Source organism: Rhopalosiphum padi, chromosome 4 (genome assembly GCF_020882245.1).
Source record: "Rhopalosiphum padi isolate XX-2018 chromosome 4, ASM2088224v1, whole genome shotgun sequence".
NCBI lineage: Eukaryota > Metazoa > Arthropoda > Insecta > Hemiptera > Aphididae > Rhopalosiphum > Rhopalosiphum padi.
Window position 1 is genome coordinate 54,913,043 of NC_083600.1, and position 24,706 is coordinate 54,937,748.

General features: G+C 23.3%; 1 protein-coding gene across 1 annotated transcript in view; it reads right to left on the reverse strand.

The window, feature by feature from the left end:
* LOC132930700 (uncharacterized) overlaps nucleotides 1-24,706 on the reverse strand; it is a 53,225-nt gene that overhangs the window by 22,678 nt on the left and 5,841 nt on the right. The window contains exon 2 of the mRNA XM_060996713.1: nucleotides 2,126-2,263. Coding sequence (XP_060852696.1) covers nucleotides 2,126-2,263 — 138 coding nt within the window. The remainder of the gene's footprint in view (nucleotides 1-2,125; nucleotides 2,264-24,706) is intronic.

Consider the following 24,706-nt stretch of genomic DNA (forward strand, 5'->3'; position numbering starts at 1 on the left):
TGATGTTATGAAGGATAAATCTTTTTACAAGATCACCGTTGATGTATCAACGACATTGTTGACTATATGAAAATAAGTTAATATCTCATAAATTCCTTACAGCAAAATAAAAAATAATAATGCCGTGCACTACGCTCAGTGGTGTAGGGCTTTGTCTCGCATGGTCCTATTTTATATCGATTTAATGACGAATTCCAGTCACATATAATATGCACCGTGTTCTCGATATTTTATTTATTTCGTTCGTGCAATATGATACTGATTGAAAAAATAATATTTTGAACATCTGAACTAGTTACGAATAGCAGATAAATATACGCAATACTTCTAAAACTATAATAGTCGTGGATTTTTTCTTTACATTTGTTCAAAGCATATTTTTACCGCAATTGTTTTTTTATTTTTATATTTTTATTACGAAATAAACACTGCTATCACAATCCGAGGTGTTTTATTATTTTAAAATAGATAAAATTAAATGGAAGTCTTACAGAACGTTGTTGCTAAAAATGACCCACGAGATTATATTATTTTATATTATAATACGTGATAACTTTTCACGTGGCCGAATACTTACAACGTGCACCTATATGCACATTAATTATTTCCGTGTTTTAGAAAGCGTATAATTGCATCTCTCATTTCAAACCCTATACAAAATACTAAGTGCTTATACTAATAATATGTACCAGGTAAATTATAGTATATTAATCAAACGTAAAAATAGTAAACACTGAATAATGACAAGCTTCTTAGAAATTTTAGAATTAATTTTAAAATGCTGTGCACTCGTGTTAAAGTAACTGTAATAAACCGTATTATGTAATAAAATTATGTATTTTACTTTTTTATATTGTGCGATTACAATAACATTATTTATGGTACGTTGGTCAATGATTCTACGAAATCTCAGCTAAAAGATCTACAAAAATATAATACTATTTGAGGTAGATATTAAACAATATCTTAAAACATAAAACGTGTCTACAGTTTCGTTCAGAAGATAAACGGTTTTTTGAACGTCTCATCCTAGTCAAAATTAAATTTTGAACAACGTTTCGTTGCACTAAAACAATAAATAAACTGCCACAATGGTGTAAGCATTTTACGCCGCTTTAAGCAAATTGTTAAGTAAAAGTTTGGTTTTGAATGCCTCCAATAACGAGCGAGATAAATACCGCGTAACGCTATAGAGGATTGTCCACAGCTTTAACTCATACACCCTCAATACGACGATCCCATCATTTGTCATCTCATATTTGACACCTTAGATAATCTTTAACGTTCACCAGGTGAAAATATTTCACGATTTTAATTTAATTTTTACACCACTATTTGTATATTTACTATTTAGGTAATATTAAAAATTTAAATTTGAATTATTAAAATATGTATTTTATATCACGAAATGAACTTGTGAATTAAACTAAGTAATATTAAAATATTACTCAATTTTGATAGTTTGTATAGTGTAGTATTAATATATAATTTATAAATTATAAAATATTTTTTAAAAATATAAAATATCAACTACAAATACAAACGATTTATTTAAATAGTTAAGTTATTTTACATGAATTATAAATTCATATGTCATGCTAATGATTTGTTTAAATTGTTTTATGTTTATCAAACACAAATCATGATTATATATTTGTTTATACTAATGATACATCATACATTAAATGTGATTTATTTAACGTAAGACATTCATTATTTCAATTTTTGAAATTATTTACTTTAGACAATATTAAGTCATTATTCATTACAACACAATATTCTTGGAAAACATTTATAATTTTCACTATTTTAATCGTTGTCATTGATTGAGTGTTTTACTGTTTTGAATGACAAAATATATTTTTAATTTAATATTCCTAAGCAGAATATTATTTAGGATATTTCGATCTACAAAAATTAAATAACGAACATTTAGTTATTACGATAAAAATAGTAAAAAGAAAAATTTTGTTTTTAATGACTTCAGATTTAGTGAAATAAAATATTTTTAAAAATGTTTAACGTTTATGTGTGTTTACGTTAAGTAATCATTCGATATAGTTAAAACCTTACAATTGTAATTAAGTTTTAACTATATTAGTTTTTCAAGATTTCTTCATACTACCTGAAGTACACGAAGTCTAAGGACCATAGCAAATGGATATATCTTCGGTGGAGATGTATAGATACTTTTATCGTCTAATAACATGTTGTCTTCGTTAAGTATGATCACCTGTTCTTTCCTATGGTTTAGCCGGATCGCCTGCAATTATATATTCAAAAATATAATTTATATTTATATAAGTCTTTACATACTTGTATAGGCGAAAAATAACAATCAGAAATAATATTAATGTTTTCTCTCGTGAAACATAATAATAATATTATTTATGTTATTATAATATAATATAAAAACAAGTTACAAGTTAAGATGGGTCATTGTAACGTATACGGGTTGTACTTTAAAATTAGATTTATACACTTGAACGTATCGACGCGTATTGAAGTATATGACGTACTGGAAGTCTAAACGTAGATATATTATATTGGATAATAAGTACAATAATCAGAAATTGTATAGACTACCTATGGAATAAAAAATAACGAAACAAGCTGTTTTTGTAAATTTTTACAAAGCTTTTTTTCTTTTATTATTTATTGCCAAAAGTGGTATTTTACCTATTAATATACTTCATTCTATAGTGTTACTGAATAAAAATTAATTAAATATTATTAATAATTTAATTGCATAAAACTATAATATCAAAATAATGCAAATAATAGATTAATACATTAAATAAGTTTCTCTATAATTTTTTGCTCAGAAATATGATGTTCATGAACATTTTTATTGTCACGGGATTTAGAAATTTATGTGTCGCCTTTTTGAAAGGGGTGGTTTCTAAAAAAAATGTATAGTTTATATCCGTTGAAAATTGCAATACCATAAATCCAATGAATATCTTATAAGGGTTTGTTGCGTTACTATACTTGTCGTGAATGGATATATTTTCAGTAATTTATTTTTAACCTTTTGTGGTTCATTTTATTCAAATGCAGAAAATATGAAAACCAAAAATAGTTTAGAAATATCAATTTTTATAGTTAAAAATAAAATCATTTATGTTAAATAGTGCATAGAATAAGAAAAGAAAATATTTCAAAACAAAAAAAATCTGTCAATATAACTATATATATATATATATATATAATATCTAATATATTGTAGAATGATTAATTATTTAATTAATTGTTTATTCAGCTAAATTAAAAAAATGTATTTAAACATTTTAAACACAGTTTATTTGTTTTATTAAAAAATAATATTAATTATAATTTATAATACTGAAATTTGAATTTAACCAACAAGAATGATTGAATATATTTTTTAATTGCATTTACAGATACATAATAAAATCATTTAATATGACTACAACAGTTAACTTAGTTATAATATTGAAAGTAATATGCTTGAATATTTCAAATTCTTGAAAGATATACATATCATGAATTGAATTGTTACTAATTAGTATTAATATAGTAGGTACAAAAATTATAATTATATAATAATTGGTAATGACAATTTTGTTACCAAAACACACAATGATTTGTGTAACACGGCGTGTTGAATAGGCAATTTAGGTGACCTCCTGTAAACAGTAATATCTTAGTATTCGTAGACATCGTAGTGCTCTTTTTAATTTATTATCTCTCACACGAGGTTATATTGTTGTATTATTGTTCACGAGAGTCCAAAATAGGTATTATACTTTATACAAATAATATTTATTTATTTTATGTGTCACTATCAGATACCGTTTTAATTAACCATATAAATATAAATATATAATTATTAAATAAATTTTTTTTTAAGTATAACCGGGCATGGTTATAACTAGAGTTAGAATGTTGATGACTTTTGCATTTTTTTCCCTTTAATTCTATACCACGTTGGCCTAGCTAAAAATTTGATTTATGCTCTCTTTATGCAGAATATTCTAATTTTATTTTGCATTTTTTTGCATTTTTCGGCAAATTTGCAAAATTTTTAAGTCATTTTTTCATCTTTTAGGTCATTTTTTGTAGTTTTTGTACAATGTGGGGCAATTTTAGATTTTAGAACAAGTGTTAAACTCAAGTTTGGAAACAAATTTAATTTATTTAAAATCTAATTTAATTAATATTTTGCTTTTTAATTTATTTTTAATAATTGTATATAATGCTTAAAATGTAAATGTATACTATTGTTTATTATTTTATTAATATTATAATCTATAATTCATATTTTAAATTACTATTGCACCCATTATCTCGCTCATATCTCTAATAAAAATTATTATTTATAAATACATTTTTTACACTTACTTAATTAGTTTTTTAGACCATTATTTTTTTCTATTGTGATCAGTTTCATAATATCATAATAAATAAATGTAATAATAATAATAACTTCGTTAAATAAAAAAAAAATAAATATTACATCTTTAAACTCGATTTACTTCAATAATTTACCATTATAACTTATTGTTCTAAATTTTGCTATTTATTAAATATTAAAATACAATTAATAATAGGTAATAAGAAAAAAAGTTAATACAATTAAATGAAGGCCTTAACAACTCTATCTTTGTGCGATTTAGGATTAATTGGCTGTCTATAAATTTATTTTATTTCAAAATTAATAATGTTGTTTTTCGAAATTTTCATTACAATGACCCAATAGCCATAATCTAAAAATATTGAACTACAAAATAATCGCGTTGAAATATAAATTAACATCTAACACTATTATTATAAAAATATTTTCATATAATTATGTTGCCATAACAATTTCATATCTGATAAATCAAAATTAAATTGTATAAAAAAATACGAAAATATTGTTAACACATTTTATTAGGGCTGTATAACTAATAAATAGAGCTTTCTCTTTTAAAAATTCAAAATTTTAATTCCGATATTTTATTTCATTTTTAATACAAGTGAAAAAAAATAATATAATTTTTTAATTGTTATAACTTTACCATATATTATAAGGTCTAAGAGAATCGTATACCTACGCATTAAATTAAACTACGTTAGCACTTCTGACATCAATATCAAAGTTAGCATTTTAAACTTCACTTGACTTCTCTTTTGCATATTTTCGTATTTCCCTTTTAATTGTATACGTATGCATGCACAGGATGTGAGTAAATTTCAAATAAAAAAAAATATGTACCTACTACCTATCAGGCTATACTATAGTTAGTAGTAGCGAATAGAGTATATTACGATTTATTTATTTATATTTATAATATAATTTAAAAATAAAAACAGAAATATTTAAAGAGCACTTAAAAATGAATATACATTTTTTTAGGTTGGTACTTTACTAATCATATTAAAAATATTATATACTATAGAATGGATAATAGAGATAAAACCAGGATTTATTTTTACTTATAAACCTAGTATTAGACACTCGTTGTGTATATATATGCGTGTGTTACATTTTTAATTAAATTAAAAATTCGTTAACATAAAAAAACTTATAAAACTTATACGATGTATACTTCTCTTGTATGTAGAGTACAAAAATGTTCGAATTTTTTTAAACATTTTTATAATGTCACTATTATAAAATATTGAATGAAAATATCAATATTTTCTAGGTTAATTTTTTTTTTAATTAGAAAAAATTAGTAACAAGACTGACAATATTCTATTAAAATCTACGTGACATAAATTCTTCAGTTTATATGACGTATTTACTATTGTAATGGGAAATTTTAAATATAACCACAATACATACAGTATATTTTTATTAGATATCCTATCAATTGTTATGTGGTCACATAAAAATTATGAAGCAGTTTTTCTACTAAAAACACGATCACGTACTCCAAATCATAAAAAATAAAAATATATCTTTGCTTCTCTTAGAAACTTAAATAAAATGTAATATGATCTAATAAAAGATAAAATATTGTATACATAATTTTAAGCAAAACAAAATAAATTATTTTGAAGATGATAACATTGTAGCATTATGATTAATATCGACATACAGCAGACAACTGTGAAAAGATAGACGTGACAGAAAAAAATATATAAAAAGAAACGCAAAAAAAATAAATTAATACGTTTATAAACCAAATCAAATAAATCTGTATATATTTCTTAACTTACCAGTTATTTAATTATTTTCTTATCTCAATCAGCACTTTGATGAAAAAAAATAATGTTAGTTTATTGTTAGTTTTTATATTTTGTCGGTTTTAGGACTTCAGGCGCGTATTACTTTAATTTAAACATTTTGTAGGTAATTTTTATTTTTTATAGAAAGTAATATTATATTTATATAGGAAATACATTACAAATTGTATGTAATTATAATACAATATTTGTTCTGTAACATGTATAACATTAAGTTTTCAAATATACTTCACACATACAAAAAAAAAATTCAAGTCATACTTTAAAGAAGTTGTTTTTTTTATTTACAAAACACAATCACTAAAGAGAGAGCATTACGACAATTATTGTATTGTATTTCCGGAACATTGAAATACAGAGAAAGACGAATGATTTCCTTTTTTAACATCCGGTATGATGTTATTAATACAACCATTATATCAGAGAGCAAATACTGCCTTTAAAATAAAAACAAAAATCATTGTAAGATTTACCAATATTCATAAAATAACAAACCACAATTTATTGTTATTATAAAAATATAAAGTAATGAAATCTACTGTTCAAGAAAAAATAAATACGTTAGGTAGTGAAAATATCAAGCGTTAAAAAAAACTATGTTGATGACTCATATCATAACTTTAAAGTTTCAAAATACGTTTGAAATGGCCAAAAAGTTTTAAGAAATTGTATTAATTAAGCAATGATGATTGTAACAAAAAATATAAATTAGAAATAATATGGGTAGGGCACAGAGACTGCAAAATCAATATGTTATGAAAATTTATCTCGCCTTATTCTTCCCATAAACCATTACCTACCTTCGAAATACTATTATATTTTCTTTAGGCCACGTGTATAAAAGTAAATTAAAAGTACAAATCAGAATTTATATTTATAATTTGTGCTGATTCTGTTTTAAATATTGTAGAATCCCATAGAATAATCTGGTTTAAGAACATATATATTTTTATTACAGTGCATTTTTATATTTTTGGTTTTATTTTAGTTATATGTATATGAAAAGATACACATATTTGGCGAATAGTGATCTACCTTCAAAATGAACTTTATGCATATTATATGATGTCGATAGTAATAATAAATTATGTATAATAAATGTCATCTAAATCATAATTTAAAAAATTTATGATTCAATTTTCATAGTGGTTTCTTAGGTAAAGGCAAATCTACCTACCAACAAAACTAAGTTTCGTTGTTCACCTGCATTACAGAAAACTATAGACTTACATATTTAATTTGTTTTATAAAATTTGAAAACTGAAGACAATGTTACTCATATCATATTTATTACAATATCCAATACATTTCAAAATTATTTACTACTAAATTATAATTAACCAACCCTTTTTTATATACAAAACTGTTAAAATAGAATATTTATACGTTCTGAAAGAATACGGAGACCACGTTTTAATTTTTCACCTCGACGTAGAATGCGGTACGAGTGAATTATTCTTTTAACTTAAAAGAGAAGGTTTTCAAATTTATTCAGTATTATATTATATCGAATGCATGGATTATATGAATTTATGAATTATACGAATGGAGTATAAAAATAAAATAATTTAATGGTATATAAGTGATGTAACATGGATAATCTTATATATTATGATTAAGAACAAAAAAAAAAAAAAAATGAAAATCCTATTAAAAGAAATCTAAAAGTAAGTTGATTAAAAATCTCCATAATTCAAACTCAAATAAATATATATAATGAAAAAATGTTAACGGACTACAGTATTCGATATTTTTTTTAACTAGAATTAAAATACTAGAAAAATAACTAATAAGTAAGTTTAACGATTTTATGTATATCTATAAACTTATAAAAACTTCGTAAAAACAATAAATTATTTGCAGGACTTGAATATTTAAAAACATTGTTGATAATTTTTTTTCAGGTCTGTATATTAATAACTAAATACATATTTGTGAAAAATTTGAAATTTCAAGATTGATGGTTTATTCTGAATTATAACAAAATAACCCAAATTGATTTTGTAAAAACTTGCAAATCGGTATGCAGTAATTTTTTTTTTTTCTCACGATTGTTAATAGTTTTTCTCTACGAGTCCACATGAAACTTTTAGTGTACTTTTTCTTTTTCCATAGAAAAAAATGATATCTGACAAAACTAACTAACTTAGTATAACTAAAAAATAAATGCACATCGTTGTAAATCAAATACGCGTAATAAAGAAGCGTTCTTCAAAAAAAAAAAATTATATACAAATTTGAAAAGGTACAGAATATATTTTATCTCATTTTTTTAACAATGAAAAATGAGATTGAGTTTAATGTGGGACATGTTTCTTTTGGAAAATGTAAATGCATCGACTTTCTGATAAAAAAAATCAACAAAAAAATAGAAATCGGTATTTTTTTCCTATACAATACTTGATTCTTCGATCAAGTTCAATTTGCGTAGCCAATGTTCAAGTATTTCCAATTTTATATTTCTATACAATATAATATATAAGTATAAAAATTATATACCTATTCAAAATATAATATTGTGTAATAATGCGTAATATTATAAATTACATTAACGTTAGTAATTTTAAAAATGTTATTTGAATTGAGTTCAGAATAATTTTAATATATTTAATTTTAAATTTTCGTAATAAGCTTCATGGTTTATACATAGAGTAAACTGTTTCAATGATAAAATAAATAATATCGAAAAAATACTTAAAGATTTCATTACCTTTATATAATTATAGGTAATTTAATAAAATCTACGGCTTTAGAATTTCGTTTTTATATTAACCCCAAGCTACTTAGCTAAACGTTTTTCGAAATTAAATTACCAAAGTAATTTCCGATCAATACTACCCGGCCACAATATACCAGAATAAGGCCAAATGGAACAAGGTTTAATGAGATTGCAATTAATTCTATATTTAATTAATCTTTAATTACAATAAATATATTTTTTAGGTATGAATAGTAAATAAATAAATATTTAATATATTTTATAATTAAATATTCAATATCTATTAATTAAAATATGAACTGTTTAACTCGGTTTCACTGTAAATCATGGCAAGGCAGTATATTTACAAATATCACAAACATTTTTCATAGAATCTAATGCTAAACCAATGCGATGTAATACTAAAATATATTTATACGGCATACATGAGAGTATACTACAGTAAGAAAAATATCTCACGATTTTATTGGTGTACGTTTGTGATGGTATTGGTTTTAGAAATTGTTTAAACAGTTTATTTTATGAAAAAAAATATACTTAGGTATATCAAAAAACAAAATCAATTAATTGTTTATAACATATTATGCTATGTATAAATGTTGATTTTTACTTGATAATTTTTTGTTTTTATTATTATCTCGTCATTATAATTTATTGTAAAGATTAACAAACAAATTTATAAACAAAACATACTTTCAAGTCCCAATTTTCATGTTTGTTTACTATACTTAAGATATTAAAATTTAGTAAGTAATGACCAAATATAAACTTAATTACCAAGAAGATATTCTTAGAAAATCATGTGGTTACGTCAGAAATTCTTTTGGACTACAATCAGAACGTTTTTGTTTAGGTGAATAGAAAAGGGTGTTAACCCTGTCATTTACATCATACATCTGTGTTTACTTATTATTAATCATACAAAAGGTGAATATTATGTAAAATGTCTATCTTATATTCAAGATCAAGAAGTTTAATGTGTTTTTAATTTCATATTTAATATATATGTTTTTACAAAGTTTGACTTCTAACTATGCCTTATTGTAGACTCTAAACTTTATACAAACACCTTATACAATATACATATATTATAAACGTACTACGCATAGTGTCAAAATTCGAAAATGTTGGCTTTAATTCTGTAACAGAGAATATATTATATTTCATGATATCAAAATTATTAAAATGTATGTTTTAAAAAAAGAATATAGTAAAATAAGATAGGTAAGTATAGGAATCTTATAAATGTAAATACAAATACATTCCTTTACGACTCAGAATTTAAAATATGTGACTTTTAACCCGGAAAGTATTAATAGGAAAAGAGAGTAGGTTACAACTTACAAGTTACAATGAAGTAAGAAAACGGATAATAAAATAAAAAAAGGTAGACATTTGTTTAAAACGCATACTAAGCTATTCTGGTTTACTAAATTTAAAAAGAATTTCCCAATTTCACTGTTATAAATTTGTGTGTGGTAGTGAAGCAACTTTGTGGACATAAAATATCAGAGAATATCTTCGAATTGTATTTACTGTTAAGTTATTATAATATATTTCTCAGTATTTTATTTTTTTAAATGCATTAAAATGCGTTCACAGAGTGAAAATACAATTATCTATTTACATTTAAACATTCTAATTAATACTGTTTCGCATACAAGTATACAAGTATAAAATAAATATTTTTATTTCAAAGTTTGATAATTTAATGTGATCATCATTGTGTATTTATAATAACCAGTTAAATTAAAGTAAATAGATCATCAATTCTCTATATTTATTTCGTCCAATAACAGACTGTTTTATAATGCGTGTGTATACAACTAAAAAAAAACCAATATTTATAATACATACGAATACATTGACGGTACATCAAACATGTTCAGATCCACTGTAGTACCTACTCAGCAACTAATTATAAGAACTTATAAACAGAAAATTAATTAACAGTTTTGTTATATATATAGTATATAGTAGTATATATAGTAGTTTCAATGATACATTATTTTATCCGAAAATTGATGAAAGTTTAGTTGCGTAATTATATGATTTCGTCGCGCGTGGTAGGTAATACTGTATGGAATATAAATAAGTATTAATTCAACTATAGCAGTTCAAGCAGTGCCTTATAAGTTGTTCTGGCAAGTTCATCGCACCAGAATCACTTGCACAAAATCGATATAAATATAAGTACTTTCCTCATAATATTTTTACTAACCTACATTTAGCATTTTAAATAATGAAAACGTTAAAGAGTAGTTTTTGAAAATTGTTGATCTATTTAGCCAGTAGTTTAAATTTATACCAGTGCCCAATTCATACTTCAAGCTACGGTAAATAAGTCTATATTATCAAATTAAACACCCAAAACAACATTGAAAAATATTAAAATATATCTTATCCATAAAACAAACAATATATGTAATTTTTATTAATATTGACGTATCCTATTATTGTTCGCACAAAATTAATGTGCAATCAATTTAAATTAACGATACAGACAGAAAACTACAAACTACCAAATAGTTAGAGCGTTGGCCGAAATTCAATTATTATTTTATACTAAAGAATTGATTTTCACACAATCGTATAATAGTTTGTAGCAATTATTTGTTTTGGCTAGTAAGTTTTTTTATGATTTCAAAACCGTAATAAATAATAACAACATTCACCAACTGCGAGCAATTCATTGATTTTTTTAGGTTATATTTATATTTATGTTATATTATTTTATTTATGTATTACATACATGCTACTGAGTACTGATTCTGTTTATTATATAATATATAATATTGTATAATCAGTATTATCAGTATTATCAACGTATGAAAAGTATAACAAAATATTAAAATAATTATTTTATTTTAATACTAAAGCGCAGACATATTATTGTCGTAATACTCGTAAAATATATCGTAGTGATAATTAGGATATAAATTAAAACCAAAACATTAAAACTGTCGCGGAGCCATTGCCATTTAATTTGTCTAATTGTATTTTGATCCCAAACTGAGGGTTTTTGGGTATTTGCTGTGAATAATATAGTTGTTTTCGTTTTTAAATTTAAGCAGGAATTATGTACTGGATTAAATGAATGCCGGGGAATGCATTAAACTAAGCAAAATTGTTGTTCTAACAAATAAAAGTGACTGCGGCAATACATTTAATGACAGACAACGGCAGTGGTGGAAGATTCACGTGATGCTTTTTGCAATCTTTTCCCCTCCTTTAATGGATATACATGTCTTAAAACTATAGGGGATTAACCTACAATGCGCTGTCGGCATTTTATTGGTATCCAGTTTTAACGATGCCCCTCGTGTCGATTTCTCAAACAAAAGTTAATAGATGAAGATCGATAAACGCGAAAAATGCTGTGACCCTTTTTATTTTAAAAATTAAATTCTTTTCATTCAATGTATTCAAATGCTATTATATTATATTATTATAATGGCGATTCATACAACAAATTACTTCCATACCGTATCAATTATTAATTTTTAAATTTATTCTTAAAAATAGTATTTAAAAAAAGATTTCAAATGTAACTCACTAATGAATAGGTCATCGTGATTCATATATCAAGTTTTAATTCAATAATGAATCATTGAATATTAAACCATACCAAAAAAACGATTCAGAGCAGAAACTATAATGTCAGCCATAATTTTTTTAAGAATATTTGAATATTTTATAATTTATTTAAAGCACCTAATGTCATTAGTAAATAAAACCATAAGTATTTTTTACTAATTTTTGGCAAATACATCACATATAATAATAATAATAATAATAATAATATTTGAATATTTATTTTAATTGTTATAATAAATTAAATCAAGTTCTATTTATAAGTTTGTACCCTACACCGTAAAATAGTATGAAGATATTTGTGATATAAATATCTTAAAATTAGTATTAATCTTTTAAAAACTGCATCGTATAAACTGTATTACTGTGTATATTTTTTAAAATTATACCTAACTCAATAACTATTTTTCAATCAAATATCTATTTGTTCAAAACTTTAAACGTCAAATGCATATTAAAAAATAAATGTGCATAGTAAAATTAAATTTATGTAAGAAAAACCCACGAGCAACCTTGAATTTAATTTTAATATTTAAGCTTTAAATAAATTTTATCAAAATTTTAACTTAAAACGCTTAAAATGGGATCACGACGTTGATCCGACCACTAGTAGTCCGACAGGGTATCTAAAATTCTAATTTATATGTTTGAAAATAAAAAATGAATTACTAAATTATAATTCATATTTCATATTATTAATATAATCGTCTAAAAATAATTGTTTTAATAATATTAAAAATTAAAAAAAAAAATAATTACATTTATAGCTTTACATTATAAGCTATTATTTTTAGAAAATTTATGGGGGTCCTATTAAATTTATCATTAATAATATTATTTATCCGTTTTTTATTTTTGACCATAACATAGCAATTCATAAAAAGTTTGTTGTTCAACAAAAAACACTCCATTATTATAAAATAAAATACGTCGATAACACAAACATCACTGATTCAAAATGACATTAGAGCATAACACAAATGTATAATACTGGTTCGATATCTTAACTCAAATAATTGCTTTGATAAAATATATCGATATTATTATTATTTGGAAATTGTGGATATAGGACATAGGTACATAATATTATATCTTTATAGTAATAATAATACCCAACGTCGGCTCAACGGTTGTCAACTCACCGTCCTAATCCCTTCACAATATGGTTATGTATTTTTAAAAATTTTAAATTACTTGAAAAAAAACCTTATAAGGAACCTTATATATCATTTTCAAGTTTTTTTGATTGATAAATAACATTTTTTTATAAAAAAAATTTTAAACCAAATAAATTCTAAAATCATTTATTTTTTAATTACACCAAAATTAAAAATTAACTATTAAAAACTAGTATAATGGAAATAACCTGTTTTTCTAATTATTTTAAGAAGTAGGTATACTTACTGTGAATTTTTATTCTCAATCGTTTGAATCAAAATATATATTAGTGGTAATTAAGTATAAGTTATTTGTATTATGCCAGAGATAGATTAAGTATAGGCTATAGATGAAGTTGAAGAACTTTTTATACTCTGCATAATGTTTATGTATAAAAGAAACATATCATATCATATCAAATAAATAAATTCCTCGAGCCACTTTAAATTAAAAATAATAATAAAAACACTGCAATAAAATTATTGCATTCTCCTGTCTTTTATATTACGTTTTCTTGAATATTTCATACTACTCGTATATGTATATTCATATTTTTTTTGTTATTTTTAACTCGGAAATTTGAAGATTTTATGGAAGAATGACTAAGTTTGTCATCTACTCTTCTATAGTAGACCAACGAGAAGTTATATTATATTTGTACTTATTATAAGTTATTACTTAAATACGAAATTTAATCTGAAAAAAAATGGTGTTACTGTAAATACTGAATAACTTACTCAACTCTAAATGCAGAATAGAGAATATTTTGTTTTATTTTTACTTATATATGTATTATAATGATGTATATTTTAATTATTCTTGTTCCCATTATTAGAACTATTTTGATTATTTTGTGAATTCGATTTGCTAATTTATAGTTAACACGTGATCTACTTTCTTTTATCAATAAATTAAGTATTGTATATGAAGTTATTGCAATATATCTACCTATAAAGAATCTGACATGCATATATTTCTTCAAAAATTTATTTCTAGAAAAAAAGAACGTTGTGTACTTGTGTAGTTTTTATATTTTTTTCAGAATTTAATAAGATGCATTTATTTTAAAATAAATAAATAAATAAATAAAATTATTGCGTTTGAATTTTCTCCAAATAAATTGAATTAATTTATATAAGATAGTAGAATTCTATGAACTCAATATAAAAATAATAATCCGCCACCCGAATAAGATGTATAAGTCTATTGGTGTTAAGTTTTACGAGGCCCAAGATAATTCTCCGACAATATAATTCCTATCGCCGCCTGTTGAGAATACTGCCAATTGAAAAGCTAATAGCATTTTTCGGATCAAATCCAGCAAATACATGACACAGGACAATAGCAATATACGCATTGAAGATTTAACGTTTTTATGATTGCCGTCGTTCGAGTGATCATATAATAATTCTATGCACATATTTGAGTATTCTGATATGAAACGGCGGGGCCTCAAATTGAAGATGTTAAAATACTGCCAAATAAATCAATAACTATAATTACTTTAGGTATATCGGTTCATACAATCATACTAATTGATAAGTGCCATAATTATAATTTTGAAATTTTAACTAGAAAATGTAAAACGCTATTTTATAATTTTCTTCATTATCAGAGATACAATCATAACACATTTATTATATTAGTTAGATCATTATTGTAATTGTTGATATAATCATGAATAAAAATAATGTTTACTCCTCGACTGTCCTCGTCGCTACTTCATTATTATTTATTATATTGCATTACTTACTACACGTAACGTCGTAACATGTTATATTAACCACTCACCCTACCATCATACATGTGCATCGTCTCACCATTACATATACAGTATAGACAGATATGTGTTCCCAAAGTTTTCAATACCATTGTTGTCATTATAAAAATATTATTTTACGATATATGTTTTTTACTAGACTTGTCTATTGTTGTCTATAATAAATCTTGTACTATTATTTCGTACATTTACGCTGTACCTATTTCATATTTCCGACAGTATGAGTATTTTTTATAATTTTTTTTTATTTAGGTCTGGCATTTTAACAGAAAATAATATGTAAATTTAAGCAGTTTGAATTTAAAATTGGTTGGACAATAGTATATAATGTTATCCTTTACATGTAATATAATTATATATCTATTATTACTGGATATATTTCATTTTTAACTCATAAATCACATTCGTGGAACCGGAAATAATTAATGTGTTGTCAAATTGTGATTTCTCTTGCATATTTTTCGACTTTTCTCTATAAAAAAGCAAATACGTTATTTTTGTTGAAATTACAGTCAAATGTTTAAGGGTTGAACGAATTTTCTCCATTTGAATTGTGCACTGTACAGGATGAAATTAGTTTTCCACTTTTACGCCGATTATATGTTTCAATATAATATAGTGTTCGTATCCATTATACTGCGTACCTACTTATAATACCGTTGTATCTATTCGCTTAGATTTTTGTTGCCAGATGGTTATTACCTATATATAAATACCTACCATATTGTCCATTTTATGAAAATGTATTAATGTAACCTGAAGTTTATTGATCTGCGTCTAGAGCTCAACGCTATACGTCTCATTGATTTTTTGTTTTATAATATTATTGTATTGAGCAACGGCACGCTAGATTTTTTTTTAACAATTTTTTCTAAAAGTATATATATATATATATATATATATCGAATTTGAATTAAAGTGATAATTATTTATTTTTACTTAATTGACTGTTCGGTTTGCATTCATTATGTTATATTATATTTTTATTTTAAATCACACATTTTTCTTTAATTTTAATTTCATTAAATATAATAGTACCTATTTAGAAATATATTATAATATATGATGAAAACCAAAATTTAATTCCATTAAGTAGATATATAAGAGTAGAAAAGCCGTAAAATAGAGGTTTCATTTTAAAGAAAAATACATTTGGTGTTTGGTCACTTACACTTATAATAATAGTTTTCCTTGACCCTTGACAGTTACCTACTTTATTGTTTTTAAATTGTATTTAGTTTAATAATTCTTTTCGTTCTGTAAAATATATTTAATGTTGAAGTTTGTTTTAACTTTAAATTATTATATTCTTTAAGTATATAGTAACCAAACATCTCGCTAATTAAATAAAAACTTATTTTCATACAAAAAATATAGTAATTTATCAATCGATAGTTTAAATTTAAATTATTTTTAATTTTACATAAAAATAAACAAAATAGATCTGTATTCTCATATTATGATGTGAAATATAACTGTGACTATGCATCATCATGTAATATTATCATCGTCATACAAAATATTCGAGCTAACATTACTGTATGTCATATTAATGTGAACAACCACAGCGTGAACAAATGAACAAACCCTAAGCATTTATTGTTTTTTTTTTAATAATAAAGCAATTATATATTTTTAAACGAATAAAGTTTGTAATAAATGAGGGTCAAACTATAATCGAATAAACTATATTGTATGAGCCGTACTAGATTAAAAACATTAATAATATATTATGGCAGGAATAACAAGTAAAAGAGGTGAAGTGTATCATTTTACCTTGGGCAAGCGAGCGAGTTTTTTATTAAAAACAAAGTGGTGCAATAGAAATTTCACGTTTTCTATGTAATTTCGTTGACTTTGAACGGATCAAGGGATTGTTTTTCAAATATGTACTTATAACAAACAAACGAACATGAAATTAAAACTAATGAATAATATAATTATAATAAAACAGTATATACGGCATGTCGCATAAAACGATTTATTTTTTAATACACAAGTAAATAATAATGTTATTCAGTTTTTTTTTACAAAAATTAAGAACATCAAATAACTAACACTTTTGCAATTCTGAATCATTTCTCATTAAATTATAAAATAGTTTGTTATTGTGAATCTTGTGAATTTTTGTTTTTTAATGTTATACTTCCGTATACACAGTGTATCAAGTGTTTTCCTTGGCCATCAGCTATATAGTCTACCTATCAAAACTTTAAACTTATGTAATTGTATTATTTAAATATTCATTAAATGAGTAACCTATTTAACATGTAAAATAAGTCTCATGAATAATTAATTTAAAAAATGCAAAATATAAAATTCTTTTTAAACAAATTATTTTATTTTTTTAACTTTTAATTTTAGGTCAATATAGAATGTTACGAATTGTGTTTTTCAAAACCAAGAATATTAATTAATAAAATATATTAAAATATTTACTGCCATCCGAAGAAATATGCTGTATAAATGTTTAGTATAAAATATAGTCACGGAGTAATGATAAGCTATGATGCAATACATAAAAAGAATGACAAACAATTTTATTATTATTGTTATAACTTGTTAATTTAAAATAACTTGTACATTAAGTGATTTTTTTTAAACTGTAAACACTTATTATTTTAAAAAGTATTTTTAATTTTTTTACATAATTCACAGTAAGTACTAACGAAACAATAATTTCTAAACTTTTTTGAATGGTAATTTTACATTTTATTTTTTATTATATTCAATAATATTAAATTATTAAGTAGTTTAAGTCATTAAATCAAGTTTTAATGGAGGTATTACTAATTTATAAGGTTTTAAGCGAAGCAACAACAATGAACAGTTATTTGTTGTTTTATTATGAAAATCCTTTAATACAGCGTTTCCCAAAGTGTGGTATCTCAAGAATTCCGCCAGATGTATGTGAAAATTGAGAAAGTTATTTTATATTATATTTGGATTATTAATATTATTAAAAATTATTATATTATACTATTTAAAAAAAAGGTGGTGTTTCACGAAACACAAACTATTTCTCAAGGGTTTCGTGGTCGTATAAAAGTTTGGTAGCCGCTGCTTTAATATATAGTTGTATATAGTGTGCAGGTATCATACTTTTCAAATTAGAATACAATTATTATTTTATGGGTATTCACTAAATTTGAATAGGTATATAGATTATACATAAGAATATAATCAAAAACTTTTATTGTATATGTTTAAAAGTATCTATTCTAGTAAGATAAGCGAATATACTCCGTAATTCGTAGTACATTGTGTTATAAATTTATAAATTATAATCACTGATTTGGATAAGTGAAAAACTACAATATCAGTTATCGTATGTGTAACAATAACTTTTTTATATAAAAACATTTACAGTCGAGTCGCGATAACTCGAGGTTGAAGGGAGATAAAAATTCGCTTCGAGATATGTATTATATTATATGTATTATTCGAGATATCTAACTCGAATTTATATTAATTAATATTATATAATTTATATTTTTAGGAAATAAAAAAAAAATCGAGTTGTCAAGTTTTTCGAGCTATCGCGACTCGACTGTATTGAATTTAAAAGCGATAATTATAATAATATTCTAAAAAGTTTTTTTTGATGGTTTTATTAATTTTAAAGCAATCAAATTGAAAACTTTTGGCTTGATTTTTATTTTTATCCATCAAATCATTATTTTTAAACAAAAAATACATGGTTATTTTGACATTATTACAATTTTTATTAAAATGTTATGAAGTTTTCAATATTTCTTCAATTATCTGTGTTAAACTATCAATAAATCAATAAAAATAACACACCAAACAATAGTATCAGCAGACTGCCGTTTTATTAATCTAAAAAAATACGTAGTTTTAAATATTTAACACGTTTTTTATATGCTTACATGATAAATCCTTTTTTCTTTATAGAAATAATATGAGTTTATATATGATAAAACATGTCTGCTTAATACACATAATTCATAATTAAATGGTCCATTTAACAGTGGCAAACTCGGCGAGAATGTCTGATTTTTATTATATTTCACAATTATTATTAAATAACTGCATTATTTTACCTATATTTATTATTTTCTCTGAGTGTAATTTATTGTATCGTTATTTGTAAATTATTCGGGTAATATAAAATATATTATACACAAAAATTTAGAGTATAAATAAAAAAGTATGTTACTTATTTTTTCGTTGTTTTTAAAATAATATAGAATTTCCTTTCGTCTAATCAAAAAGTACATATTAAAAAAACAGGATATCAGCCCTAAAGTGTAAAATTCTTATTTTATAATATATAGTAAGTAGTTTGAATTTTTATTGATCTGTATATACCTATGCTATACATAGATTTATATGAGTTGTGAGAAAATCTCACAAGGACTCTCGAGTAAAATACTATCAACTTTATATATCTTTTAATTATTGTTTTAAATAAAATTCCAAGATTCAATATTTATCTTATAAAATATTTATATTATACAGACAAATAGGTACCAAAGTACTATATAGTTTCCACTCAGATAGTCAGATGTATTACAAATAAATCAACAACAAATAAGGTTATATAAGGTTCAATTTAAAAAAAATTCACATTACAGATTAATAATCAAAGAAAATAAACGAGAAAGAAAAATAGAAATTAGTAACTTAGGGTAGTAAACATTTTGAGTAGTAGTGAAAATACTATTTTTGTATAAAGAAAAAACAATTACGAGGATTTGAAAACGTAATCAGAAATATGATTTATAAATAAATCTTTCTTCACTGGGCGTATGAATGAGTAAAATATTCATACAAAAATATAAATAAATAATAAGACTCGCTGAAAATGTAATTTCACTCTTGATTTATAATTTTTTTTTTTTTATGTAAACATTCCAAATTTTTTGAATCCGGTGAGATGTAAATCACACAATAATATACAAGTACATAATATAGTACCTACATTTTAATTAGAAATACTTTTTATTTTTATTTATTTGATTAATATAATAAGTTGAGATTATATGATTCCTGTTTATAATTAAACACATTTTATTTATTTTTATAATTAGTCAGGTATACGTTTTATTAGGCATTTTTTGTCTATTCTTATCAGTAAACTTCATCTATAAAAGTTACAGCGATCTACTTTAGTAGGTACCCAATACCCATATACCCACCAAAGTGAGAATATATGTATACATTATACAGAGTGAAAGGAGCGTGTGTTAGAATATTTATATGGTTTTAAATAATCCAGGAGTATCCTGTGGCGATACAACATATGTTTTTAAAATTAGAACCATACTTTGTTACAATAAATTGCAAACAAATGATTTTTTTTTAACATTTTGATAACTCAATGTATAAAAATGAGTGGTTTTTGAATTGTTAAACTATATGTTCTATACGGATTTTAGGTTTAGAAGGCAATAATATTTTAAAAATTACATTAATTTATTAACGTCTTATAGTTATAAAAATGTTTACTAAAATTTTTTTATTATAATATTAGTAGGTATTATTTAATAAAATTTAAATTATATCTATCATATATTTTATTCAAAATTATTATTTACGACTATTATTCTTAGTAAATTTTAATATCTGATAAACTGTTATTGGTATATAAACTATATATTATATAGATAAACGCTCAAAATATAAAAAAAAAAATTATTTGCAGCTTAATAGATTAGCAGATAATAAAAGTAGATTAATAGATATTTCTTATTTTATATAAAAAAAAAAGGAACCTAATTTTCGAAAATAATTTGATTCTTGTATACTTATTCTTAAAAATTTATTAAATGCCTTATTAAATGATTAAAAGGTAGGAAGCATGCTTATTGATCCACTCTGTGTCCCTGTATACTATTTAGGCGGGACTCGTTTATGCTAGTCTGCATATATTTTTTTAGTAATGAAGTTTCTATCTAATTAAATTTTAGAACAAAAAAAACCATAAATAAGTGAATTTTAGTAATTTATTAGGGGAAAAAGCATCGTTTTACAATTTTAAAAACAATTATAAATATTCATTTTATGCATAGCCAAAAATTAACTTCTGAAAATTAAATTAGTTTTATTCTCATTATATTATATTTATATCATATTGAAAACATTTAAATTATAATAAAATGTTTACAAATGTTCAAAAAAAATTTGAATATTGATCTATAGAATTTGTTTTTTGCATTGTATCATTTGTATCAAATCGTTTTCGTTGAAAGAATTTGTATTTTTCATATAAACTTGAAGTATTACTGGAGTTGTGCTAGAAGTTTTAAATAATTTTTATTTTATTAAAAATATATATAATAATATTTAGTTCTGAATGTTTCTTTTGTATTTTAATATAGTTACTTATTCGTGTACGACATATAATGTTATTATAATATTAATGTTAAGTGTACATTAACTTTGAATACGACATTTAAAAGATAAGTTAGAAGAAGACATATTATACTGAACTGTCAACTAGCTTTAAATCATGATTTCAAGTAGTACTATATCATTGTACCAAATAAATGAGGAATATCCAAGACAAGATTGTACTAAAAGAATATAATACTCTACTACTGAGATGTTTGAAGGATAACTGGTCAGAATAAGTCTGAATAACTAAAAAAATTAACTCGACAAAGCTCTATTCTTTTTTTCTATTTCGTATACGTGTATCTTGAAAAATTTTATTTTGTCTTGCTGTACAATAAATTAACGTTTTTTATCATAATATTTAAAGTAATCTACTTTAATTAAATTCGATTTTTGACTGATAAACACGGTTATATGAAACTTTTGAAGTTGTATTATAGCCAGAAAATATAAGTTATTTTTGAGAAAACAATACATTCTTTACTTCACGTAGAAGTAGGTACTCAATTTTTGATTGGTTGCGCCTATAAATAGTTTAATCAGAATAAATATAAAAATTAAAATAAATTAATATGTAAAAAACAAATGTATAAGTAAATATTATTTTTATTATTATCAAATAATGTAAAAACTACAAAATATAAAAATAATTATCATAGTAAGATGTTACGATATTATTTTCTGTAAAAGTTAATGATATACCTTTCTAATATTGGCTTAGTGTTAGTTGTTACCTTTGTTGCGAAAAATGTACAAATATAATACGATTCAAACATTTTATAACATATGTTCTTAATTATTGATTTTAATATATCTTATCTTTCAAAATCTCACTTGTCACTACATAAACACTTAGAATAATTACCCATCTTACCACTTTTCATACCCACCATCATGTATATTTAATCATTCAGCTATTATTGTAAGCATTTTACTAATCACTGTATACAAAACACTATATTTGTAATTTTCATTTCTTTGTAATTGCCGAAAAATGGCGTTAAATAAATTATATAATAAGCATTTATGCATATTTTTATGAACCTGAATTTCTCATATGACGTATTATTAAATACATTAACAATCTATTTATTATGACTACCTACTTAAGGTGATGTATAGTACAGCATTTACAAGTTTATTAATTAGTTTTAGTTTTATAACTTTCAGATTTCTGTTAAAGTCATAACTCATGTGAAATCCAAAATTACTAAGTAAAACTTTGTACAATGTTTGAATATTTAGACAACAAAACGTTAAACGGTGTACATCTATTTTATATACATTATACATTGTATAGATTGAATTAATAACAATACTTTTCTAGTCTTTTCATAAAAATATGTAGAACAATTTCAGAATATTAAGTATTTCATGTATATTATTAATACATAGAAGTTAATAATTATTATGCCTCCGCACCACTAGTTAATTGTCATACAATAACTGTGTTCCTCAATTCAGAATATACTATATGTATAGGTATGCATTGTTTTTACATTTGTCATTTACTTAAAATTAAAACGTAAACAATATGTATGTCTTAAAAACACACAGCAATTATTATAAGCTAAATATTTGTAGAAATTTAATTATTACTTCTTAATTTTTAATAATATATATACATAGTATCACAGTTATTTTTTTATAATAATATGTAATTGAACATACAAATTTAGCAAACAAAAATTTTTATTCTAAATCTAATTTATTTCATACACATAAAATGTTAAAAACCGTGTTAACGTTTAAGCATAACATTTTTAACTAATGTGGTTCCTTAAAAGGTTGAAACCCCCTGGTACAGTATTTATAAATATATAATACAACTTTCTTGTGTATAATCAAAAATACAAATTAATTTTAGTTAATAAATTATTATAGTTTTTAATGCGAATATATCTAAATGACATTAAATAATACATTAATACTAATACAACTAAATTACCATGTTGAAATAAATTATTATTTTTTTTTATGTTATGTTATCAAAATATATCACTAAAAATGTGAGTTTTTAAACAATTGTATTACAATACTCGTGATTATTTATGTCTAGAATATATTTTGACAGTTTGGATAATGCCAAACACACTTTTTAATAATCTTAAAACTTTTCATGCATGATAAACTGACATTCATTTCGATGTTTGGACAATATGCATTACCCAACACGTGTTGTTTCGCCCATTGATTAGTTTTACTTTTTAGCATGTGTAAAACACACAAAAGTATATATTATACATGTTATATAAATATAAATATTTACGAAGTATTTAATTATCATCACGAATATTGATTTTTTAAATATTCTCAAATACTACATTAATAAAATATATTATATAACTAGAAAACCACAATCATGACCTCATTTACAGTAGGTAATAACCAATAAGTAAGAAATAAACTAATTAAGAGATTATAAAACTAACATCCAAACAATCATATTGATGTGAAAAAGAAATTTTTGAAAACTTCATATTTTAGAAATATTTAGAAAATAAATGATTAAGCGATTCGTGGCAAAAAATCATGAACAATTTAAAATGAAAACTTATTAGACTTGAAAAAATGAAAATATAAATTTAAATACAAATACAAATCCATCAAAAATATAAACTTATACAAAAATGACTCATATCAACCTATAAATATTAAAATCTTTTTATTTTTCCTTTTTGTCTTCTTCCTTTACTCTAAACTATATGGGATCCACCCCCCCCTTGTCCTTCACCTCCGTAGGAGTCTACTTCAACCTCTTCTATACCCATTCTACTCCATCCCCTATACTTTTAATAAAATATTTTTCAAAAGACGCAAATTTATAAATTGCTTGATATACATATTTTATATGTACATAATAACATATAGAAGATGGGCCAATGGTCTTTACACAA